General features: G+C 38.2%; 1 protein-coding gene across 7 annotated transcripts in view; it reads left to right on the top strand.

Moving 5' to 3' along the window:
* Positions 1–27888, top strand: part of LOC112467197 (cysteine-rich secretory protein 1-like) — a 48939-nt gene that overhangs the window by 10727 nt on the left and 10324 nt on the right. For 6 of the 7 annotated variants that reach the window (XM_025035694.1, XM_025035690.1, XM_025035689.1 and 3 more), the window contains 2 exons: positions 24317–24414; positions 25491–25627. In XM_025035694.1, coding sequence (XP_024891462.1) covers positions 24333–24414; positions 25491–25627 — 219 coding nt within the window. In that variant the 5' untranslated portion in view covers positions 24317–24332. Of the gene's footprint in view, positions 1–11418; positions 11522–24316; positions 24415–25490; positions 25628–27888 lie in introns of those variants that run through there. The other variant, XM_025035691.1, reaches the window with a different exon arrangement.

Raw genomic sequence — 27888 nt, 5'->3', positions numbered from 1 at the left:
ACACACACACACACACACACACACACACACACACACACACATTTGTTGTATAACTTGTTCTATAAAAACTCTCCAAGCGAAATTTTTTCGGCCATTTCATACATGTATATCTAACGAGCTACTATAAGATATGCAAGTTCGAGAATTTGAGTTAAATTTCTCAATTAACTGGATATTAAAAAAAATACATATATAAAACTCACTTCGCGGAGAGTGGTCAATTACTTTTTCGCAAACTGAGAGTTATTCCACGAGTAGTTTATCACCGAAAGCATCTTGCATTTTGCCGGTGCAAACTACACTTCGCCTCGCTTTCCTCGTCGTGATATTGCACGGTTCGCGGAGCCTCGTTTTGCCGTATGATATCCGGAGTTTATTTTTGTGCCCTCTCATTCTGCCAAAATGAGGCACGCCGCGGAAATTAAACTCGAGAATAATGAGTTAATTTGAGCTCGTGATTAGTTAACTCCCCACTCCTACCCGATGTGGACGCCCGACTAGTTTCGCGCGCAAAATTGCGTCGAATTTTTCAACTGCAGTAAACGCCTGTAGCAGAAACGTAATGGCACGATATAATGAGAAAGATTATAATTATTCTTCTTTTCGAACTCCCTTTCAACTATACTAATCTTGTTGCAAACGATCTATTCTCTCTTGTTGAAACGTCTTATTGTGGACACAGAAATTAAAATTTCTTATGTTTGTAAATCTTTTTAGATTTATATAAATTCCGCGAAAAATCAGGTGACGAGTACGAAATTATTATTAGCGTGAAAAAGGAAAAATAATTAAAACAGTTTTCTTTTAATTTAGATCTGGATTATAATAATTCATAAGAAAAGGTACGATATACATATTGAATTTAAATATAGATTGCATCGTTGTACGAGTCAAGTAACTTGATATTATTCAATGCGGAAATAATCGAGCTTCTGATCACATCGACGTTTTGCAAGAATCTTAGGAAGCTAATATGCTAAGGCAACGAGGTATCTTCCACGTCGCCAAACTGAACCCAAGTCCTACATGCGTAGAATATTTTGGCGCTACCTTCATTATTCCACGCCTGCTTACGTCAGTTACAAGAATGCGGAATCTTTGTTGAGGAAGCCGCGTGATTCATGAAACTTGTCGACAAAGTACATTCCAAAAATTCCGCTTCATGAAATTTTGTTTCGTGCGGACTTCCTTTCGTGCTCGTTGCGATCAGGAGTTAGAGAGGGGTTGAGGAGAAGCAACCGCACTGTTACGGTGCACGCAAGGAGTTAATTAGGTCCTGAAGTAATCCTTTGTTCCATTTTAGTTAATGGAACTACGGCTGTAACGGAGCCTGATAAACAAAGGTGTGCATTATATTAACGCGAAACTAATCGCGAAATATCGTGCCTTCGCCGAGACGAAATCGGCATTGTCGACCGTGTTATTGTTATCATAATTGTTATTATTATTATATGTACCGGCCTAAAATGTAATTCTCGTAACGAATGAATTATCGACAACAATTAAAATTGTGTTTACAATTTTATTTACAATAGGATCCATTGCATTGAAAATATTTTAGGAAAAATGTATTTAGTCATATATTATTATATTAAAAAATATTTTAGGAACAGATTCTTTGATGACTTTTCCGTGACAAATGTGTTTATATAGTCATTATCTTTCTTGTAATCTTGGTAATTTCCAATACTAAATATCTTGAAATATCCTAAATCAGAATTTTAACAGATTTTGAACAAAACTAAATTCGAAATTATTCAAGAAACAAAATTTTGCAACAAAACACTTCGCGATCAATAATTTACAAGAACGTTTGTTTTTTATGAAATATCTATAATTAGAACAAATTGTGTAAAGAAAAGATTATTTCTACTTCTTATCAAATTTTAAAAAATGTCCTGATAAACCAAAAAAGATTCTAATGAGATCAAACGCATCGTAGAGACTTATAAATCTCTCAAGCTTTTTTTTAAAGATTGTTAAGCGCTTGCAAAACTTAAAAATCTAAAAATCTAATAAAGTTGAAGAATTAGTTTCAAACTATTGGGAGTTGAGAAACACGAAAGATTAATTAAGAGAAATGCGAGGGATTATTAAAGGAACATAAGGCGATAAAGCCCTGCCATCAAACAAAGCTCTCAACGATCTTTACTTTTGAATAAAATTTTATACAAAAAGGCCACTTCAGAAATAGAAAATATCTCTTGGAAAATAATTATAAAAATATTTATAAAAATGTGTGAGATAAACGTATTTTTGCATATTTCATATATATCGAATTGCGGGTGAGCATGAACGAAAGAAGCTGCGCCGTAATTCTCGGTAAAGCTATAATATTTGTTATAAAAAATCGCAGCTCTCTCATTGAAAAATACGATAAATCTGGCAATTGTCGGTGTTAACTTTATGTCTTAATACATGGTTTCCAATTTGTGAAGGTGTTCTACGATTTTGTCGAATACTGCATATAATCTACTGCAAAATTATATAATCACTCATTGAAAATTCTACAAAGAACGATTTAAAAAAGGATTTAATATCGCATTTACAACTCCGTTGTTAGCTTGGCCTTCGAGAAAATGATCCTCTTGTTACGTATGAGGTGCAGATTATTGCGGATCTTGTATCACACTTGTAACATTCAACGCGGTACTTCCGCGGTACTCGTAAAAAACCGGGAAGCGATTTTTTGCCTAGCTCGCGGTAGCTATCTATACTCGTTAATCACCCTCTTCCTCGCGAGTCAAACAATTCGCGGAACGGGGAACGCCGATAATTAAAGCCGTGGTAGATAAATGTTAAGAGACCGTAAGAGCACTCACAATCCTTGAAATGTGGCTCTTCAGTTGGCCGTGTACACGCGCCTTTAATTAAAGCTATCCGCTTCGTTTCGTAGAACCGATAAATAATTGTTTGCGAAAGTAGTCGACGGCCGTGTTACACTTACTTGTGTTGCGTTCCTTTTCATTTGCGCTTGTTCCATTACTCCTAATTCATCCGTGGGCAACATCGAATTTGTCGACGACGGCGGCGGATATATCACAAGAAGGTGGGACAGATGGGGCACAGGGCTGGAAGGGGAGAAAATGAAAGAACTAATTCTACTTTTAATTTCTTGAGATTTCAACTCCGCCGAGAGGCGGCTGCGGAATCGATAGCACACTGCCATTTTTGCTTCGTATCGGATTGGCCGTAATTAAAAGAGATTCCTGGCTTCACCCCCGATGTTTTTCTGAAATAAAATCGCAGCTGGCCCCGTATACCGGGCACATTTGTCCGTCTAACTTGTTCTTACGTACAGGCGGCTCCGCAAGAAGTGTGCTTTCCCATTTATAATGGATTTAAACTTGGCAAATACTTTCTGATTTATGCTCATTTTAATCTTTACGCGCAAGAGCTTACAGTTTAATTGAAATTTAATACAAACTTTCCGAAAAATTTTTATCTGAGCTTAATCTCTATGAGAAATTTATGAAAATTAAATTTCGAGAGCGAGTCATCTACAAAAAATGAGCTTTATATCGAATTTAGTAATAAATAAATAATTGTAAATAGATTTTACAATGTGTAAAAATGTGTAAAAATAATGTGTTTGTAACGAAATAATATGAATAAGAACGCAATTATGTTTTCGTAGAAGAAATTTTTCTTCGAAGCGTATTTAAATAAAATATTCCTCTTACACGACGAGCTATCGAATGATACGCCAACAGAATGACGAATTGCAGTTAATCAAAGAATTCGATACGCGTAGGAAGTCTGCTGCTATAGGTCTGACTTTACAATATCGCGCGGGCATGTCCAATGAACAAATAAACACGGTGTAAAGCGATACTCTAGCCTCTCTTGCCTTCTCGGAGATTTAAGACTACACTGTGCAATACGTCCGCGGAGCGTTCTCACTCTCTCGTATTTTCCTAAAGTTAAAATACGAGAAATACTAGTGTACTAGTATTTCTAACGTGTACTAGTTGCGCAAGTAATCTCGAGATTTGCATGAATTTCTACGCTTTCGTGGCGTCGACACGTGTTACGGATATGCGACAAGAGCGCGAGGGATATTACATCCGCGCGAAATGCAATGGGAATAGTTTCGCAGCAGTTTGCGCAAGCGAATTGTTCTTACGCTTATCTTTCCGCGGCTTCATCGCTGAGAAATCGCGTCACGTGACATTACGCTCATACATTAATTTTAAAAACTATACTATACGTATGATGGATACGATAACATATGTTTTACGCAATCTCCTTCCTAATTTTTTCGACATAAATTTAATTTCCTGGGAGGACCTCAGCCTCGTCGCAATTTGGAAGACGACGTACGTTTCTCAGAGCAACACTTTTCCTCCATTACGGTTTATTCCTCTAAATTAGCCAATTTCGCAAATCTGCAACGCGCAGCATCGTTGCCAGCTCGTAGCTTTCAGTGCTTCATACCTCGACGCTTGAGTTAAGTTTCCCGGAGAGTCGACCGTTCATACATCCAAATGAACAAACAGACACAAATCCAAATCAATATATCGTCCCTGCCTTTCGTTCGCGCTACAACTCGCCGCGCGCCGCTATGCGCTTCGCACTACACGTGTTTTCCTGTTTGCATCTACGTCCGTGCGAAGTGCTGTCTGAGACTTAATTAGAAGCATTAATATGGATAAACCGAAAACCCTTCCACCATCGAAATCCCTCTCCTGTGCCATCCTGAAGGATTTGCATGTTGGCCGTCTGCCGACGAACGAAGACACCTTCCCTTCTCCTTCTGCTTCCCCCTCGTTGGATTTCCACCTGCTTTTCTTCCTTTTCGACAAGGCCCGGATTTAGTTTAAAATCCCGTAGATTAAACTGCCGAGATCCTGGCTCTTCGGATGTCCATATTGCGCCTGACGACGAAGGAGTTACGGGGACATGTTACGGTGTTATCGCGCAATGTTACGACGGCGCGAAATGATGTGTCTCTTAAATGTAATTTTTTAGGGTGAACTCGGATAAGATGGCCATAGAGGAAAGATGGCCAACTCATGTTTATTTGATATTTCATAGCGAGTTAGATTGAAAGAACATACGTTGGCCATCTTTCCTCTATGGCCATCTTACCCGAGTTTACCCTATAGGGAAAAGTGTGTACGCGAGCGTCGAAGGCAGTGACTTTATAAATTTCAAGAATTCAAAAGATTCGAATTATTTTCTGCCGATTTGTACAGAAACAATGAATCACGAAGTACAACGTTTCCTTATCGCGATCCATTTTCAATTTGTCCGATTCCGAAAAAGCGACGTAACATGTCACAGGTTAAATGGAAATCCGGGATGTGCGCCAACGCGATACTACCTACCATAAAACGCGTCTCAAACGGGCGGATCAATCCGTCGAAACGACGAGGCGTGCAACGTCTAATTGATCTACCGGGGAACCGGGTTGTCGCCGCAAGCGCATCTGCGCCGCGTACGCACGGCCAATTAACCGAGTCAGAACGCGAGGCGGTCGTAAATACGCGCAAATAGACCGACGCGATTGTATACACACACACGTCAAACGCAAAATTGTCACGATTGTCACGATCTAATCGCTATCGGCGTTAGGGCGATCCGCCACGTCGATGCAGGATCGATGTCCTGCGAGAGAGCGACGAAACGCGCTTATCGGTGGGCCACCGCACTATCGTAATAATCGCCAGCGATATATTGTCCCCGCGGATGTAACTACGGCAATATCTTCCGAGATTTATGATGTGCGGGTCGTTTATGATGGCTTGGGACTGATGAGAGCCCGGAGATAATTCGTAGCTGAGCAGAGAATGAACACTGGAGGCGCAATGAGACAATATATCGCGCGGTGTTTGTGTATATTATCGAGCCATCTTTCTCGGTCAATTTGATATCTCCATGACAGTCGACTGTACAACAATTCCTTAATTGAGCGTATAAACAGCTTTCTAGAGATCATCGTTACAGACACGAGATACAGCAAAATCTTTTTTCTTTTTTAAATTTCAATTTAATAGAATATTTAGCCTTTAAGAGAATATTTCGTCAAGCTTTAGTTTACTAAATTGTTAAATAATCGCGTGTCATGATTGTTTCAATGACTCTGAAGAGTTTTAAGCCTAAAAATCATAGAACGTCACTAAAAAAGTTTATCACTGAAGAAGAACGTTTAATCTTACTGATGTATAGTTATTCTGATTTATTTTGGAAGATAAAAGTTCATGTCCCTGTACAACAAGCGATTACAGACAATGTTATGGATCTGGAATATTATAATATCCTTTCTATCGATTCTATTCCGATCCTATTCGCGCGCAGCTCTCGAAAACATTGCAGCATTCTTGACCCAACTGATGATACGAAAAGAAAATGGAGGAAGGAAAGGGAGAAACGCGATGAGACCATCACCTAAAATCACTCTCGATGTAGCCAATGATCCGTCGTTCCGTCCAGCGCAACGATAACGACGAATCGAGAATATAGAGATAACAACAATCCGACGGGACTTCACAGATCCGCTTAATGATTGGCTGCACTTATCTGACCTGATTTCTCAAGCCGAGAGCACTCAAGCCAATTGTATTCTTCGATAGCGGGAGACGGCGCTTGAGCACTACTGCAATCGTGGCAATCAATCTGATTACTTCTTTCCCGTCGCGCCGGCGTAATCGGAACGGATTCCGCAATTCTATAAGATGCTGCTTATATGAATTGCCCCTGCGTGAATAAACTGCTAATCGCGTCCGCTCCCGCACACGTATGATATCTAAATTATATCCCTATTATATCTTTTTTCGAGTATTCCTTAAATAAATCGGTAACATAATGTACAGACGTGATGAACATTTACAGTTAATTCAATATCAGATTTGCATCGTAGCATGTTTAGTATTTTATGTAACATTGAGGTCAATTTCGGTACTTTAAATATACACTTATCGATCGATGACAATCGCATGCAATAAAGATTACATTTCCGACTCAATATCCGACTCATATTCTTTATTTCCAGTTAAACAGACAGCACCACTATTATTAAATAAAGTTTTTCAAGAAGCGCATCGCTTTATCTGAAGTAATCTAATACTCCAGAACCAGAAATCGACGATTTAATTCTCATGAAAATTATGTTTAACGTGTACGTGACCTGAATTATCGATTATCTGGCCACTCGAAACTCAAGAAATATCTTTTTCATTAACCGTAAATATTAAGATCTTTCTATATTTAAGTGGATTACGATAAATATTCCTGATACCAACGTAATTGAGCTAGTCTACAGCGCACCGACGACGAATCAGTTAACAAACTTTCGACAACTCGCGGTCGTTGAGACTTTCGCCGAGACTTTCCATGAAAGCCATGAAAGCAAACACGGCGAAATAAGTCGTATCGTATCGGAGGATGGCGCATTGTGTTTCTGAAGTAAATCGGGGGATCTGGGGAGGAGGATCCCCGACAGCCGCCACAATCGTGGCAATCAATCGCGTTCCCTTTTCGCCACCTCTTTGTGCAATCAGAGCGCGCTTCATGCCCGATCGGCTTCCTCGGATACCCGGTTCTTCCGCCAACGCGTGTCTCGCGGTTCTCTCGCGGCACTGCGAAGAACCCAGGGTCGAGATTTCCCGGTCTAGCTTGGCTGGCTGGACCAACGTCGCGGCCGACCGACGCGACGTGCCGAAACTCCGAATCGGTGGTCCTTCGAGCCGGAGGATCCGTCGCGATTCGCCCGAAGGAGACAGAAAGAGGGAAGGGGGAGGGGGTGGAAAGTTTCATTCCGAGAGGAGACGGTCATCCGATGAAAACTAATATGTTCCTGGCTTTCACGAGGTGGCAAGTTACGACAAGATTTTGCTTGTCATAGAGAAGAATCGAGATGCTTCCATCTAGAGGCATTTGCATGGGTTGGTTCATCTTCGAGAGAAAAGTTTCCGAACTTTTCGACCCTCTCTTATAACGTCCCAGAAACCTCCACACCTCGTCGCGTCGGTCTCTTTGATAAAAATTCGACGTAGACTCTGCATTACGGATCCGTGATATTTTTCGGTTAATTGCGAACAGATTTTATCTCGAGGGACTTTTATTTATTTAAATATTATTTTATTTATTCGACACTTAATCGGCAATATATATAAAAGTTCTAAAATTATAAAATAATAAAAAAATAATAAAATTATAAAATAACGAGAAAGAAGAGAGATAAAAGGTTTTCGTTAAGAAAGATCAACTCCAAATTGAATAATCGAAGAATTTCAAGATAACAAATAATCGCTGCAGCTTATCTACCTGACGCAGCCTCTGCATTCACTTCTCCATTGTGTTCTAACGCTTCTTCTCGGTTTGTGTTTACGTAGTCGGATAACCGCAAACGCCGACGTTAATTTACCAAATTCAGACTAGACAATGGGCAGCTCGTTTAGGATCATGCGGGAAGAACAATAGCACTTAGTCGACGATGAGGCTGGAAGCAGCTTGTCTGTTATAACCCTCCAGTTATACTGCGTGCATTATACACGTATATATAAGCTTTGGAACATGAGTACCCGTGCCCTCGTAAAATAATTATGTACACATTATTATCCGTCATATATTATTTGTTAATTAAATGCAATTATAAATACGTCTTATAAGAGATAGGAGATCCCTCAAAGAAGATTTAATGTTGTCGGAAATACATTACAGTTTATTTTATCTGCCTATTGCTCTTCTCATTTGCACTCTTTTCCTGCATAGATATAATTTCTACTCAATTATTTTCTTTTGCTTTTGAGACTTACGTAATTTATACTGACTAGTTTTGAGTTACGTACAAAGAATATTTAAATAAGATAAATTAAACTCAAATATAATTTGAAAAAGTAATAAGATTTAATTTTACATTTTACTAATTCAGCATCATTTTGGAAAATATGCATTATTATTTTCTAATATACGAAAACATTTTTCTCATAAGAAGTCGCAATCGTTCAATAGGGACACACTTTATTTGTGTGTATGTGTAGCGAGTGTTCGAATAGGATAAAAGAGAGATACCAGTAATCTTGACTTCTATCACGTTTTTCAAACGTTTAACTTTCCCGATGTTCCGCGACATTAAAACTCGTGTTATCTCTCGCGATACCCTCTCGTTATCACTGCGCGATACCCCCTTTCCAGACTGCTTTTTATTATTCGTCCCCCATCGTACGGGGGGTTGTGTACTGATAAGTTTGTATAAATGCGACACTTTGAATATGTCGCGAGCCGCGAGACTCCATTGTAATCTCATTGTCGGTTGCCGCGTTGCATTCAAAACTCTGGGCATTCTCGTTCGTCGCTTGCGCTGAAATGCACTTTTGATAAGAGTTCAAAGCTCATCCCATCTCACCGCTCCATTCTCGTGAAAGACGTCGCCGATCCAAAGAAGTCCCGGTTCGCTCGTGCGGGCTGAATGGAAAGCCGACTGGGTGTTATCATTCGCGGCGATTGCGGGATTCTTCGAAGTATATATGTTCGATTTTTCAAAGTGTCGCGATTCTCCTACGCACTATTCGCATCTCGTCTGCGAGTTACACGTGTCGTAATCTAGCTGATAATTAAAAACATTGTGTTTAATCAAACATTGTTAGTATGAAGAGGAGAGAACGGAAAGAAAAAAGGATTTTTATTTCAAGATTCGTCGAAAGATTTGTTGAGGAGAAAACCTCTCTTACATTTGAATAAATTTTCTAGACTTTTCTTGCGTTTCCCGGAATCTCTGTGTACGTAATAAAAAAGCCACAGAGGTATTGATTTGTAGAACTGAGAATTTGCGAAATCAAGGTACCGTGGAATTAAGAATTCCTGAAACATAGTATCCACGATGTTCCCAGGATTTATGAAAGCAAAGACTACAGGAAGCAAGGATCCGTGGAATGAAGGAACTGCGAAACCAAAGATTTATTAGTACCGCCTGTGTATTTTTACGCAGGTACACTTTTCTCATTTTGCGCGAATGTGATTTACTCGACGATTTGCGAGAAGTCATTAACCGTGCAACAAATGGCGAATCGCTTACGCAGAACGAAATAAAAAGGAAGCAAGTGGGCTCCGGCGTTAGAAGAATATGCGTTCTACCCCAGAAACTTTACAAACAGTGCGCGAAATTTAATTATTGCCGATCAAATTCCTGAGGGGAACAATTAATTCCGCAATCAGCGGCGCGGCGCTTCTATTTACGGCAGCTGCGTGATTTCCCTCTTAAGGGGCCGTAATTAGAATTGTTCGTGTTCGTGGCAACAGTTTATTCTTGCCACCGTCTCACGCAGTTATATGCGTAAAAATAGAAGCAGTTATATTATAACAAAAATAAATTGTACAAGTTTGATAATTTTTTTTTTTCAGAGAAAACTAACAATAAATTATTTCGAAGAGAACATTTTTTTGCAACGGGCTACACGTCTTTTACGATCTTATTTATTTTCAGTATTTTCAATAGACGCAGGAAAAAATGAAACAAAAGACTTGATAAATACGTGCTTTATCAGTGAAAAAAGAGTTAATGTAAACGTACGTGCTAAATCGTATTTTCCCTGATCTACAGCCTGCGATCTAATCTTCACTTACAGCCTACTTCCTTATTTCCGGCTTCTCCGTCGCTCCGCTGAAACGACGATGTTATTAAAATTTTCTCACTATCGATGGAATTTCAATAACGACTGTCAAAGCAGCTGTCGCCGGATGCATTAATTTCGTGACGACGGGAAAGTTGCGCGTACCGGGTTTGCAGTAATCCGTGAACGGTCGCGAAAAATCACGTCGTCGTCTCCGAAATGAAGCTGGAACGTGCCGTAGTTCCTTCCAAGACGCGGCTTTTCTAAACGCTGTCGCAACTGGGAGATAGCAAACCGGCGAATATACCAGAGGTAAAACTTGACAAGGCACGATTGAGCGTTATTACAACAAGCTTGTTATCATACAGATAATACTAGCGAACGTGGTTCGCAATACCTTACCATTTTACGTAACAGGTATTTGTATGTATTTTTACAGGTATCTCTCTCCTTTAATGATATAACATTATATAGAGAAGATGTGCGAAAATAATGATAATAATAATCGTTACGCAAGAAGCAAATAATTTCGCTCGAGTATGGTTGTGTTATTTGCGAGTTAAAGAATAATGCAAAGTGCGGTAGGGACCGAAGGTAGACAAAGGGTGTAGCTTGTCGAGCGACGGCACGGTGTGAATACAAATTATCATTTCAATGCAAATACTAGGCCGATATTATTATAATGAGCTTTCGAACGACGTCGGGCACCTTGCTCGCGCTCGAAAACTCGCCGAGCAAATAATAATGGAAATAAAGCACGCTCCGAGCAGTAATAACTTCCAGTCTCCGGGAGATACCCGAGAACAGAGTGCGCGTTAGGCGGCCAGCGCCGTCGGGAAAAATGGAAAATCCTGTTGGATTTAAAGTGAAATAATGGGCGTACTCTCACGCGCTGCGAGAACGCTTCGACGCGGTCGTCTCTAACTTTTCGTGCTGTTTTAAAAAAGGGAGAGGCATCGGGATAGAAGGTATCCTTTTAATGCCACGACGATTACGACATGCGCGCGCGGGCGGATACTTTTAATTAAAAAAGGGACATAGGGAAGAATTGAGTTTACCAGCGCGCAGTTGAGAAAGCAATTTCCGGATAAGCCGCCGCTCGTCGACTTACGCCGCGACAGCTTACGTGACGCAGCCCCTAATTGCGCGTTAATTAGGACAAATTAAAAACAACGCGCCAGAGCGAAAAACTGGTCGCGGGAAACGAAGTTGGTGAATCTCGCGCTGCCTCTGTGCCACCGCGTATACCGTCTCTTTTTTTGGCCATTCTCATAACGTCAGGTATCGATCGCGCAGAATTCTTGCGTACCCCGGAACGGTTTTATTTAATTACGAAAGAATGTAACCGCGCCGCAACGGCATGCAAATGCAACGGATAGTTTCACCCTTCATTCGTAGAATTATGAAACATCCGAAACTCTCCATTTGTCACATCGAATTTTCCATAGAGAACTACACTACAATTTTCTGTGTTATGCGCAAACTTCTAAATTCGCCTTTGTCACGGATTCCCTTTAGTCGCGAATTTTTAGCGAGAATGGCGGAAAAACAAACTCGATTCCATGGGTGCCTACCATCGTTTTCAACATGCTTGCAACTTTTTTTCATGTCATATACCAAAACAATGAAGATTTAAGTTAAATAAAAAGAAAACAGTTAATTTTGTTGAGTTCTGTTCGGGTAAACTGCAGTATTAAAATCGAGAACTTTTAGAATGTGTATGATAAAAACTGATAAATAAATCTTAAGTAAATGAAAAAAAATCTCCCTCAAGCTACATAAAATAGAGCAGAAATAAAACCTCCGTGCAGTGTACAGCAAAAATGGCTAACTCGTGTACACTGCGATAGTGCAGCGTATAATATTGTCCCTTTGTGTCCATCCAAGCAACCCTTGGGCGTTACTGCCGTTTTGCGAATAAATCAGAATCTACAGTCTAGCTGGATTTGTGACAAACCAGCGATTGTTCCTCTGGTGTACCTATCATATAGTATTCTTACTCTTGAAAGTATGAAAGTACATATTATTTATTCTTTACAATTATGTATAGTAAGACACGCATATTTTTTTATTAACTTCACTTTAAAAAAAAGGTAAAAACAACTATTATAGTAAGAATATTGCGTATATTAAAAGTTTATGACTTTGCCTGTTTTTAATATAAGAAAAAATCAAAAAAGGATATAAACACACTTTTAAATTAGGAATGTGTTTAAATATTATATTAATTATTAGAAATATTAGTAGGCGAATATTTTTATGCGCAAATTTATCCTAGAAAGTTTTGCAATCAACTGCTTTTACGAGTTTACGTGCATATAAAATGTGCATCATAGTGAAATACGTTTAATAGCGCAAAACTATAAACGTGTTATATTTTTAAAACTAGAAAAAGAGAACTTTTCATAACTACAGCGTTGTATAAAAGCAGGTGGAAAATATGGCAGGAATAAAAACAGATAGTAATTCAACCGCATAAAATTTTTGTGAGTGACAAAGGTTTTTCAGCTGTAAAGATCTGGATTTAAAGGAAGATTTTCTCAAGACCATCTATTCTAACATTCAATGCAAATGTAACTTGGTTAAAATATGTATCAGACTACAGAAACTTTCGTTCGTCGTATAAAATTCGCTAGATAACTTTCACTCGTGATGAAAGACTCAAATCTGGAAAAAGAGTTTTTGCCAAAATAGACTATTCAAATATTTAATGTAAATGTTCGATTAAAATTCCAGCTGCACCGAAACTTTCTGTGTGTGAAAGGAAATTCATTAGGTAACTCGTATGCATTATAAAAGATTCAGTTTTGAAAAATGCGTAGTTTAAAGCAGACCATTCTAATACCTGATGCTCTAATACACCTAAAAGTTATATTAAAATTTTAACTTGTCAAAATAATTTTTTCCATACGATGAAAAAATCGCTAGGTAATTATTTTTTTAAATTAGAAATAATACTAACGCGCGGAGTGACATTCACTAGTTAATCTTTGATATTATAGAAAATCATATAAAATTTAGATCGTGAAAAAATATTTACTTGACTATATCAAACATCCTGCTGTTTTATCTAGACTGACCGAATTAAAATTTTAATCCATCCAAAAAATGTTTTCCATGCAACGATAAAATTTCCGAGTAATTACTTCTTGTCAGAAGAAATCACGAATGTGAAAAGGGATATAAAATTGACGTCACATATCAGAGACAAGGGCTGACATACGTGAGGAGAAACTTGCCAAGCAAATTTTGCCGTAAAAATTTCAAAATACATTTTAAAATATATTTATGCTCGTAGACAAATCGTTCCGTCATATAGTCTTGGTTCTGAGGTAAATTTGCGATTCGCATTACACGGGCCATAAATCACAATGGTGGCGCGGATGGAAGGTAGCGCCACATTCGAAACGCGGGATGCATTCACGGTTGCGAGCGCAGTCTCTACGCCAGCCCGTTTCGATCGGAATAATACATCGCAATTTTAATCTCTTGGGTGCAATACGGGCACGCGATATACGCGGCCCGCGCGATATTGACGAATAAATACCGGAATAAACGATGCTCGTGCCCGACGTTCGATTAAGGGGTGAAATTGGAAAATTTGGCCTGTGGCCACCTCGTGAAGAAAATCGTAGGATACTGTTTCACCACACGCGATTGGTTTATCAGGATTTTTTTAAATTTATATCACACGTCATCGCGTATTTTATATCCCTTTCCACATTTATAGCGCACATCACGGCGTTCCGGCGTACCGCGCGCTTTCTTTAAACATCAGATATTGGCAATCATATTGATATAAATATGCCGCGGTTATTTCAATATCGAAGTATGAATATTAATTTGACAGTGCCCAATCAGCACTGTTAACGATTGTTTCCTGTTACACTTTTATTTGATTTAACGTCAAATGCGATTCTGATTTACTCAACATAAGTTTTCAAATACAGACATTGAGATACAACCATTTAGATAGCTATATTTTGCGCTAGAATTCTCTATTCTTCTTCCGACCGTGATCTTATTAGAGAGAACGAAGACTTTCGATGTTTCCAGGAGTCATCGAGCTAATTCGATGGCCTATCGGTACTGTTGTTGCGAGCGATCCCGATAAATCGCGAACGGACTTGAGTTTACGAAAACGATTCGAGGTGAATTTATCCGGCCGTTGCTGGTGACAGTATTGATTGCAAAACTTTGGAAACTACTTAAAACTTTTTCCGCTATTTTTCCTTCTCCTACAAACTCTTTCTCTCCCGCCCCTCGCTTGCTCGATTCGACTCATTTACAGTTACGAGGGCTGTTCCTTTCTCGATGAGATACCTATCGAAACAACTTGCATTACACGCCCGAACTTCATTCCCGGCATTCTTATGTACATGACGTCAATTTTTGGAGTATCTCGCTATTAGTCTATATACATGCTTTTTTCGACAGCTCCAAGCGAATGAATGTTCCCCAGGATTTAGGATTAAGGTCAACTTGTATAGAGTCTGTTCGGGTAAAATTATTGAAAAAGGCTACAGTGTATGGAGGCTTTTACGATGGATTCGTAGCACTTTGCCTGCATGGAAATTGGAAATAAGAGACCAATCGATTCGATATGATATCAATCATCTGACCTTATCCTTAGAAAAATACAATTATATTGGGAGGATATCCGATTGCTGATGAAACCGACATCTTTGAACGTGATATTTTGCTATCGAAAAAGCGTTAAAAGTGAGACATGTTTTTTAAATATAATTTTTGCACAATTAACTATTGTGTTACACTCCATAAACATATTGAGTCTCTACACAACACATAATATAAACTTTTAAAATTTATTAAATTTTGTACTTAGAATCATATAACTAAAATTGAAATATCTCGCCTTTCGCCTATGTTTTATTTATTAAAATCATATATTACTATTAATATTGCTGTTTCATTGCATCATATTTTTTAAAGTAATTTTTATGCAAAAAAATACTTATATTTTATGTGATACACTTAGAGAATAATTAATAATAAATTGATATAATATTATGGCATTTATTATTTTGATAATAAAAATATGTAAACCTCCACTAGTTTTCTAGGTTTGTTTTCTTTTTTTGCCAAATGTTCTAATTCTTTTCCCTATCGTTCGAATCTCATGAACAAAATCTGGTTACCCTATCTAAGATTCCAGATTACTTGGGGATTCTAGGATCCCAGAATCTCTCTAAGATCCAAGAATCTTTGGATCTACATATAAAATGCAAAAATTTCAGAGTCCTTGATACCTATCTTAGACATTACCGAGTATATCCAAGAGGGCAACGATCAGCATATCGGGTGGGATCTCCATTCCACGCGAGCACTCTCGAGTTACCCAATTACGCGGACGGATTGTTGACTCCTTTCCACTCGTTCTACGCGATCCGTTCCCCATTAAGCTTGCGCGGGACGAGCACGAGTTTGCTTACGAGAATGGCGAGCGGGGGGAGAGGGGAAGGCGAGGGGGGCGATAAAGCGTCGATGCCGCGCGATCTTCCGGATGTTGCCGATCGCTGATGGAATTGCAGCACACGTCGCCAGTTCGGGGCTGCAGGTGCAGCCACACACGTATCCGGGACGAACTATTTGGCAAACACGGATTCTAGGTTGAATGGCAAATTGCGCCGGTACACGCTACAATGCGCGCACGAAGCGAGCGCGCGACTGCGTCTCGCGAACGACGCTAGTTTCTCGTCAGGAAACGTGACTTCTCGCATTTCGAGGAGCAAGAGAAGAGATTTACCGATCCGTCAATGGGTATAGGGTGTTCGGTTCGCACGCGATGTATCGAGAAGATCTGAAACGGGAATTTTGGCTCTATACGTTCTAACGGGATCGACGATAAGCTTATGTCGATAAGCTGTATTACGGGATCGACACGACGTCTGCTGTAAATACGATATAATTCTAGTCTTGTCAGCCGGAATTCCGCTCGAACATCTTGACATTGTGTACACGTTTCGCACTACTCGGGTCTCCCTCTCGTTTTTCCCTCTCTCTCTCTCTCTCTCTCTGTCTCTCTCTCTACCTTTCCTGATCACAGTTCAGGGGCGAACGATGCCCCAGGCCATTTACCGCGCTTCTGCGGTGAACCGGGGGATTCGGGATTGTATATGAGGCTTACGGAGTATCCGCACAACACCGGTTCTGCATGCATGGGTAACGAAACACCATTCAAGTGCCGGCACCGTCAACTGATACGGATATTTCTCTCGCGTCTTTAACACCCCCCGTTTGTTCGCGCCGCGCGTTGCTCTAAATTAATGTGTCGAATTACCTTACGAGCTTAACAGTTGATTTTAACAAAAAGTAACAATATTATTTTTTTGCTTTTACGCTTTCTTTATATTTTGTATCCAACATTATATTCAACATCATTATATTTAACATTATCCCAGTATAATTAAGTAAAAATTCTATCACAATGAAGTGACGAGCATAAATTAAAATACGTAATTTTATTATTTTTTATATTGCTAAAGATTAATTCGTATAAAAAAATGCATTTCTTCACACTTTCAACCATTTACAGCGTAAGCATTTTATATATTTCAACATTTGAAGTCACTTAGAAAAACCGTGTAAAAAAAATTATTTGCGGTGTTTTTAACGTCGTACTTCCCAATAATACTTTCCTAAAAATCATGAGGATACTCACAGCTGTGTACTCTTGCAGCTATAAAGGACAAGTACGGCGGATGGTTGCAATCACGAAGCAAATTGTCCTCCTTTCGCACGACCACCGATCGTTCCGATTTCACCCTCCACTGAGGTGGCGAGAATTTTTCGCTGTAGAAAGGGTTGGAAGTCTACGAGCTGTCGAGCAACTGACAACGAAGGGTGGCGGCGTTAGAGGGAGCAGCCGTTGATGGCCGCTTCTTTTTGTCGTCGTGGAAAAACGCCGCCGTTAAACTTTTTCCAATGCGCTAGGGCACGAGTAAAATATCGAGTAAATGCGCCCGCTGTAGCGAGCGCCCATTAATTCGACGGAGACGCGAGAGAATGGGAAAAGCTTAGCCCCGCGACCCCCTTTTATCCTAGGAAGTTCGTGTACATATTTACTGGCATCGGCGCGCGTCTTTATCTCCAGTTGAGAAAGCCGAGTTTTCATTTGCTTCGTGATTGCAAAATAAAAGCGGACTGGTGACTGCAACGAAAACAGCAAGTTTTTCCCCTCACCTCCGATATAGATTTTATTATTTCTTAGCTTCTAACCGATTAGCTTCTAATGTTAATTTTTAGAAGAATATTTTAATCTATAATTTGTTTGCGATGTGTTGTGACTGGGTTAATCTAGAAAGTAGGACAAGTGCATTAAAAGTTAAAAATATCAATGCTTTAATAACACACATGCTATTAAATTCTTGTCTGCCCGATTAAAAATCACCGAGATTTAAATGGATCGACGATATGCATTGCAAATGCGCGTTAGAATACGAATACGAAATCGTCAACCTTGAGCAACATGTGTCATCGTAACATGTCCGTTTGCTTGCTCTTGGATGTTGAAGGACCGGCCGTTACAATTTGGATAGTCGGTTAACATTGATATTGACAGTCAAACGAGCGTTCAACCGCAATGCATATACATAAGCCGGCCACTGAGAGATGTTCGCATCGCACTTCCGTCTGTATCCACTTTATGCAATGGGAAAACGTTGCACCTGAGTGCAAGGTGGCATTGTGTCGCGTTGAGCTCGTGCAAAAATCATTGCCCAACATGTATACTCGGCACGTATTCGCATCACATTATGGAAAATAAAACGTTGCACATTTACACTGTCCGTAAAAAGAGAAAAATTATTATGCGCCATCATACCATGGTCTGTTTGAAATTCATTTTGTTTTTATTTCTGATGATTCGGTCATTTCTATAAAATAATGTAAATGCATAATTTTACAATAAAGAAAATCGCGACGAAATGCATTTCGAAAGCATAAACTTATCTGAATTATTTATCTTGTAACAGTGTGCAATTTTCTAGTTATTTGCCCGAAGCTTTCCAATTTATGCTGTCTCCAAAATTCACTAATCTCATTGTGTCGTGATTGAATGCCAATATTTCAGGAGTTCAAAAATATACTTAAAAAACTAAATTCATACATTTGTAATCTTCACTTAGTGAATTACGACATCATGACCGACAAATTGTGTAACTAGTCTGTTCTTGCTTGATATGTTTGATATTTATAGATTTAGTTCGCTCACATCACACAATCTGTTTTGTTACGTCTAATTTCCATTATCTTGTAGTTTATTTTATCCATCTACTTGGTCACGGACCACCCCGCGCGGCTAACGTTTTCACGTCCGGAATTAGCCTCCATATTGGCTCGTGGTGTCTATTGGCAATCGATCGAGTGTTCAGCCAACCACCATGAATATGCACGAGAGAGTACTTCTAGAAAACGTTTCCAGCGTACACTCCCGTCGAATGTGCACCATCGGCTGTTTGATCATCGTGTTCCGCGACACAATGGAAATTTGCAATTTACTTCGTTGACTTCCAAGTCGGAAATCGTTGGGAAATATACGTGAATATAATGTCATATAAAATGCTATGTATGATATCCGGCAAAGCATATGATCAGTAGCAGAACTGTACTTTCGAATTTAAAATTAAATTTTCTCTAACAATAAGACATTTAAACCGCAGACTGAATCCATGATATATAAATTTAAATATTAAAGATTTTTAATTTATAGATTAATAAAATTTATTATTAATTTGTGGATTCATTACAGGGCTGCAAATAATAACCTAGCAATTTGTTCTATCAAAAACATAATAGAAAACAAATAATTGTTTGTAAAATAAAGTAAAATGTCGTACATGTATTGTAGGTACATTATGAAGAACGTTAAATGATTCGTATTTTCCACGCATTTATATTTTTGATCCTCTATTATAATTTTCATATAACATTTTCTCAAACAACTGGCATTTAAAATAAACTGCTTTCGTCCGAAAAAAAATAATCTGCGAGATGAAAAATGGTTCTGCAATTTCGATATTCACCGTCGGAATACATATTTCAATATATGCCGCACGATACTTTGTAATCGGAGGCTCTTTGTAGCTTTGCTGCCTCAAATTGCAGTGTTATTTCCATGTTTTTTTTATTAAAAAATATAATGCTCGTGCATGTGCACCGCGAAATAACCGGGCGATTTATGCCTCCGTTTGTTAGTAGCGATGTCGCGGCGGCAATGCGGTGACGATTCATTCGGAGTTTAACGCACAAAAGCCCGGGTGTACCCATTAGCGAGATACTTCGGGATTCAGTTGAATGCGAAAGCCGCGTTTAATGGCGGGGAATGCGAAACTATCGATAAAGTTTCCCGTTTCCGACTACGACGGAGAGTCAAAGAGGTCGTCCGCGGCCTTGTAATTCGACTTTTGTGCTGCTGCAACGAGGGAGGCAAATGACATAATAGTATTTTATCAACATTTAGATAATCCTCCAAGAATTCTAACCTTACGCGATAACGATGTTATAGCTGTAATAAATCGTCATCTTATCATAACTCATAAGAAGATATATAAAGTAAAAAGAAAGAAAAAAGATGATAACTGCTTATACGCAGCTCGACGGACTGCAGGCATAATTATTTTAATAAATTCAATGAAACTTTTTTTATTATAATTTTTCTTATATAAAAGACATTTTTTTATTTTAAAATTAATTTCTAAAACGTTTAAATATGTGCCTTCAAGTTTCCAAATATATTGATTAATTCAGCTTGTATTTGAAAGTGTTTCCGTATTTACGAAAGTTGATTCCGCATTTACGTTAATTATGTTAAATATACAAATACGCGTCATTGATCGCGTGTCAAATTGTGTTACATTGATATATAAATGTTTCTTATTTGCATGGAACAAATATCGAGAATCATCGCGTTGCGCGGTATAATAAATCATTGCACGGTCTTAAATCCAGAGCCGTGGTTATCCCAAAACGAGAAGTTAGATCATCTCGTAGTCGGCAAGCTACTTCGCAATTACGATTTTAATTATAAACGGGCGTTACCGAGGGGCTTGACGGAACCGTTGTTATCCGTGCGACGCACTCTTGATTTGCGAAATTAAGTGAAAATATTTATGAGCAATTTACACGCGGCCGATATTACGCGCTACATGTTTTACGCGGTAACACGCGCGCGTATCGTCGTCTCACGGGTACTCGGAGTACTTCGTCGACCACGGACTTTGTCGCAAATTAAATGCGGTTTCCGTCGGGCTTATCCTCGGTCTGAAATTTCCTCTGAATTATTGACGAACTGCCGCTTTTGACTCTTGATGAAAGGAGCGTCCCTTTATTCCTCATGTAACATGGAGTGTAATGAATCTCATAATAACCAACTCGTCCGACAAAAGAATCATCCTTTGTGGCATTCATTCGGCCTCATTAATTTTCCATTACCGATTCGTACTCGAAAAAACGGCAGAGAAACTAATTTTAATTCAGCGAAACAGCACTTTTAACACTTTAACATACCGGTCTCTTATATTATGAGAGCCATATCTTTACGCCTGTATCTTCATTGAATTATAGCTAGAACTCGATAATAAATTTGCACAAGTCTCGAAAGAACGCTGAGTATGGGTAAATTAAGCTATAACATACTTTAAGTGAATTGCTTCAGTGAAAACGACGGTTGTGGTCAGACACGGCTGACCTCACTTCGCTTCTACCACTAGCGCTGCGCTATAAAGGCGTACTGCACACTCGCATTAGAATAAACTGATATCTATCTACACTGTTCACATCAAACGTGCAATAAATGTGGAATATGTGGTAGTACTACGGCACCATCGTATCCTTTTAACCCTCGAGGGCGAGCCGCGAGCGCACCGCATATATGTGCTTCGACAAAGGAGTGGGTTTGGACTGTCACGTACGATTTTGAAATAATGCCAAGGCGCAGACCAAGTCTTGCATATGTCGATGTTTACAATGTTACAATATAATATAAAACTTAACTTATTTATACAACGACATTGTTACACTTCTGCATAATATGAAAACTATGAAATTAGTGATAACTGCCAGCAAAAATTAAATTAATGATGATTTTAATTATAAGTTTGTATATACATATTTGTACTTTTTACAACATCTTTAGCTCATTTAATTTTTACTTTGCACTTTTGCATGCAAAATACACTTGCAATTAAAGCATAAAAACGATAGAACGTAAAAAAAAGTTGTCTAATAAAAATTCTTTTCTTTTATACTACCTATTCAGAGAATATAGTCTTCGTAAGATAATGTAGGTAGGGAAAGACGTCTGAGATTCTTAAACAAGACTTGTTAAAGTAAAAATAAAAAATTGGTATAAACGGGAGAATTTAAAAAACAAAAGGTATAAAACTTCATGAAATGGCGTTGTAAATTAAAAGGCAATCGTGATAAAAAATATCTTGGGCGAAAAGACCGTTGCTTTCGAAAGATTCTCGAATTGGAGAAACTTTGTTATCACTCATGTTGTTTTGTCGTTTCTCAAACATGCGCAACTAGCCAACAAAATTGCGAATAATTATTGCGACTCGGACATCCGCATGCCATGTGTTTAGCATGTCGAAGCAAACAGCAACAGCCTGTACAAAGTTCCGAATGTTTGGTGAGCTCGCATTAGCGTTTTCCCCCGGAATCCCGAGAAGCCACGAGTACTTTCCGAGGATATTAATACACTGGATATTCGTATAGAGCCCGTCTTTATTCAGTTAAATCCTATACGCGGACAGTATATTTAAAAGATATCGTCAGTTGCATTTTTATACACTCTGTGTATAATAAATCTTTTGATATAATATTGATGAAATAATACAATATAAATTGCAAACTAATATGATATAATTTTATGCTTTAAAATAAAATCGGAAAATTAAAATTTATTAAATATTAAAAACAAATAAAATGTATAATATTACACAACAAAATATGAAAATATTTAATTAAAGAAAATTTAAAAGCTTTTGTTGTTAATTCTTGTTTCAAGTCGCCAAATTGGACGAGCGGATGTTTTACGTTTTTCTGTGTCGATTTCGAGAGTGAGTGATCAAAATCTAATCAACGCGAAAAGCGTGCCAAGAGACATCCATATGTATCATCTGTCTTAAACTATTTTGCATACGCTCCGTCTGCGAGAGAGAAAAGGGGCTTTAGAAGGGGGGAAATTGGAATATCTTTCGTCCGGAAGACGGAGGATATTCTAAAAGAGAAAATGAAAAGTGACGGACATAAGAATGTGCGCAGGACTGAGGAAACAAAATGTGCCTTTGATGTCGTTCAGCTTGGTCGAACCTTTTTGCATTCCTTTGATACTTCGAAGTCCTCAAAGTCTTCGCAGCAAATAGAACAGACGAAGAAGACGAACTTTGGTCCCCGTCATCTAAAGAACCTCATATTAAAGAGAACGTATTAAAGAGAATATAATATTATTCGTATGTAGACACATTTCTGTCATTTTTACTTGCTTGACAATGTGCATTAAAGATTTGAGTCGGTAATTAGATGGATATTAATATAAGTTCAGGAAATTTATATTTCATCTTAATAGACGTTTGAAAATGATCTCTATATATTTAATACCTCATAATCGAGAAGAATCCGTATTTATATAAGAATTATATTTTTCAAAATTATATATCAGTCGCTCAGCTTACGTAGATATTAATTATAAAATGCAAAAATATGATTAGTTGCTATTTAATACTTTTAACCGATTTTTACAAATATATATCAAATAATAAAAAACATTTAGTATTTTCGAAAATTGTAACTATGAATGTTTTTTAAATGTAAAAATGATCAAATTTCTAGCTTCAAAATTCTTCGAAAATTAAATCGGAGGGAACTGGAGAGAATTGGAAACACTATCGAGTCTCATTGAGAGTATTTCATTGTTGCCTAGTGAACTGATTAAAAAAAAAAAAATCGAGGGATTTTGTTCGGCGGACTATTGCGTGAACGTGAATAACGTTCAACGTAATCTGTCTTCGTACGTGCCATTTGCCTTTGACGTTTACCACCGCGGAAGGCGCCGTGCTATTGATGATAGCGGCGGCGTTGTCAGGGTTGATAGCGGGGTTGATAACGCTACGGCCGTGGACATACAGTTTCACGGGCGAGAAATAATGAAATTTGCCGTTGACGAGGCGAATGGTGATTAATGAGCCGCACACAGGTATACGAATGTCGTGTCGCTCGACTGAGGCTGCGCGCACATGTGCATGCACGCTGTGCTGGAAAAGTTCGACGACCGAATGACTAACAAGAGCAGGGAGAAAAAGATTGATCGAAATACAATTGTACATACGGAGATAAAAAAAAAACTACGTGGAAACTTCGTTTGCAGTTTCTTTGACCATTTCAAAGTCGATTTTTCTTTAGCAATGCATTAGAGCTCATTTTCTCGTATTTTTGTGTAATTTTCAACATTGATTGTCTTGGGGATTAAATGTCACATTAAAAGAAAAGTTGTTTAAGTAAAACGAATAGATAATGACAAAGAAATTTACGAAAGGCCAATTGTATAATATCAATTGCTCGCGTAATGTGACACACGAAAAAAGATGTCTTACAGTTTCAACGAAACTTTCAGTTCATCTTTGAATATTCAATACGATCTCAAAGTTTGAGCACTTAATATTGCAATGCCTTGTATATTAATAGAATAGAACTTGGCAACAAGAACTTGAAATATAAAACGGCTACATTTCATGTTCCAGCTCATATACGGAAACAATGAAGTGGCTTTGGATAATTGTCTTAGTGGCTCTGGCGCTGCCAGCTGCTGTACCACGAAAAATCCACAGGAGCAAGCCGAGTAAGTAAACATCTTTAAATAAGTAATTTTCACGAGCAGTTGTAGCAGAGAAATATTATTCCTGAAATAAACTGCTTTAAAAGTTTATGCGAAGAGAATAACTCGCGTGTCTTTCTTTTATTCTTTTATTAATTACAATTATTGCATTTGTTAGTCGTTTTTGCGCATCCCGGACGCTCTATCTAACTTCTGAGAAATGGAAGTTCGTGAGGTTTCACGGTGAGCTTTCGTATACGAGAACATCAAAGAACGTATCTTGTAACTATCCGGAAAGATATTCGATCAAAATGCTCCCGTTTTCACCGTTATCCTATCACGGACATTCTTGTATACTGGTTCCCAAAAGGATCGCGGAAGGCTACTCGATACATTGCGAGCAGGCGGAAAGTCGATTTTGATCGGGGCACGGAGAATCACTTCACATCGTGATGAAGAAAACCGCCGCGCCGTCGTTTGTTTCCCCGCATAACGACGGTAAGCCGATTCCGAAAGAGACCCGTGACTGTTCAAAAGTACACACGATATTGCTATCCGAAATTGTTTTACGATAGATTTTCAATTCTTCCGACAATCTGGACGATAAAAACGAAGAAAATATTCTGTTTTTATCAAAGGAGGATATATGCGGAATAAAGCATTTAGACAGAGTCGAAACAGGAACTGAAACGGTATCGCGTCATGTGATAGCGAGAACAGCATCCGTTTGAAACATTTCCGTTTTTCAACCGGACATTCGAGTAATTTCCGAAATGATCGGAACTCTCGCGACACGTCGCGAGTAAACGAGAAGTGGAAAGTACATTATGAAACAACACGAGCTTCTGTATCCTATATAGTTATGGAATTCTGTACTCTTTTTTTCTTCCTTATTCTCACATTTCTTTATGTCCTAACTGACATATTTTGCTGGGAAGGCAAAATACGCTTTTCGCTTTCACAGCAAGATCTGTCCAAGGATCTTCCCTTTGCTCTTCGCAAAAGAGAACTGAGTAGTCGCAGAGCTATCGGCCAAACTCAAGCCTTCGTCGGCGACAGATGTCGGTTATCGGAAGGAGATGTTTTCTTTTTATTTTCAGCGCCACGTCTATATGGTGACAGAGTTCCTGTCAGTTTAATAAGGACCACTAGTAGCAAGGTGCGGCAGAAGATCGTGGACACCCACAATTACTTTCGCACGCAGGTCAAGCCATCTGCCGCCAACATGCTCGCCATGGTAAGAGCTCCATTTCTATTCCCGCCTAACAAGGGACAAATCCCGTTTAGACAGTTCAATGAACTTCCAGCGCCTTCAAGATATTGGATAATGATCAAATTTTTATTTAGAAAAATTGATTCCGTATTCGTCGAAGGCTATCATTAGAACTGTGCACCTTGGCGTTGGATTATTCCTTATACCACATCTATGGAAATTTTCAGAATATTGCAATATTATGTAATATTGTTGCATAATTACCTATGCAATAATAATGCAATAATAGATAGTTTGTAAGTTAGATCATTTTCTTTTCTAATCACACAAGTGTTTTTCGTGTTTAAATACCGGAGTATATTGTACATGTGTATAAATATATTTATATACGTACAGAGCACGAGAAAAGTCGTTTGTCAGAGATAGATCCACAAAGATGTCACGATTTGATTGTAAATCGCTGCTGGATCGAACGATAAACAGTTTATGGAAGGGAAATTTACACCGCGGGTGCCTCTTACGGTGCTGGAAGTACAAACGCAAGTATTCCAGCGAGACACGAAATCGATATATCCTATTTCCGTTGATCGACGTCTGTCCGCGTGACTCGAACATTAAAGTAAAATTGGTTTTGCCGGGCGGAAGTAGACGTTACGCGCTTCATCGGGACGTTTACGGGAACTTTCACCGGTCGCGATAACCACCTTTCTATAAATTTCATTGGCAGTTCATCACGATATTTTACTAACGCTCGCTTTTTGTCCGCCGTCGTTCTCGCGCTACAGTGCTTGCAGTACGTGCGATCGATAATCGATACTGGGAACTTTGATATTATATACTTGTCATCGTGTTGCATCTACTCGTGACGGCATATTTTTGTTATTTCGTGAACGATAAAACACGAAGACTTGGAAATTTTACGAAGATGTGATATAAGATAATTTCGCGATCTCTCTAGTGATATTCGCGGCAAATTTTTACACACTTTAAATTTATACGCTTCTCTATCTATCATCTCAAATAAGTCATCTAAATCTAAAATAAAAAAGATGTATAACCCTCGGTAGTCACACCTCTTTTTTAAACATTTTTTAAGGATTTTTTTTTAACATAATGCCACTCAAAAAGTTAATATTTTATAATGAGAATACATTCTACAAAATGTTTAAACTTAATTCTAGATTTTTTTGCAATCCACTTAAACTGTTAGTTTTTGAACAGCATCCAGCTGTTTAAAAATGGGGTCATTTTGATCCCGTGTGACTATCAAGAGATAATGCGAACACTATTTCTGCAGATATATGATCGTCTACTAGATTGCTGCAAAAAGTTTGGCGTATTAGTACAAAAAGAGTTGAAAGTTTTAGCAAAATCAAAGCCAAAGTATCGCTATGAATTTCATGTTAGTATACTTCACACTTTGTTTGAAATAAAATTTTTCACTTCTCTTTGCAAAGAAGTCAAGTTTTAACTTTGTTTAATACATCAGAGCTTGATAGACAAATGACAAACCTTATACATCAACTTAAAGCTACTTTGAGCGATAAAGAAATAGAAACATCTTCTTTTATACGTTTTGAATAATTACAGAAGATAAATAACATTAAATATTGGAAAAATATTTAATATTGTAATAACATCAAATATATATTATCGATAACATTAAATATTGTTACTCATTATTGCCTAATCAATTTTATGTAAGAGTTCTGATATGAATACGTATATTACGTATTAATACGTATAATATAATTGTATTATAATCAGATTATTATTAAATTTGAAGTTTTAAGGATCTAGTTTTTTTTTATATCAGCTGCTTGGATTTAGAATTCTTTCGCGTATAGGATTCGTGAATAATGCGAACGAACGGTTTCGCAGCCAGTTCGAATAATAGCAGAGATGCTCGCTTTGAAATTCTATCGATTTTCCCCAGATTCACATCTTTCGTTGTACCTTCGACAATACGTTGTCACTTTTCAAAATGGAATCTTCCCAAACTCTTTGGTTCGCGTATCTCTTTCCTTTACAGAAATAGAAATAGCCTTTTGACTATTCGACTATTGAGTCTCGTGATATCGATATTGATAGATTATTTCGTTTATTTGAGATCGATTAATTATGATGCACTTTAATATATTGAAAAATCTATATAATTTAGGATATTTTAATGATAAAAAAATTAGTCTCTCTCTCTCTCTCTCTCTCTCTCTCTCTCTCTCTCTCTCTCTCTCTCTCTCTCTCTCTCTCTCTCTCTCTCTCTCTCTCTCTCTCTCTCTCTCTCT

Source organism: Temnothorax curvispinosus, unplaced genomic scaffold (genome assembly GCF_003070985.1).
Source record: "Temnothorax curvispinosus isolate PA1 unplaced genomic scaffold, ASM307098v1 QBEX01017059.1, whole genome shotgun sequence".
NCBI classification, from domain to species: Eukaryota; Metazoa; Arthropoda; class Insecta; order Hymenoptera; family Formicidae; genus Temnothorax; species Temnothorax curvispinosus.
The sequence above is the reverse complement of the archived record's forward strand: the minus strand, read 5'-3'. Positions and strand labels throughout refer to the sequence as shown.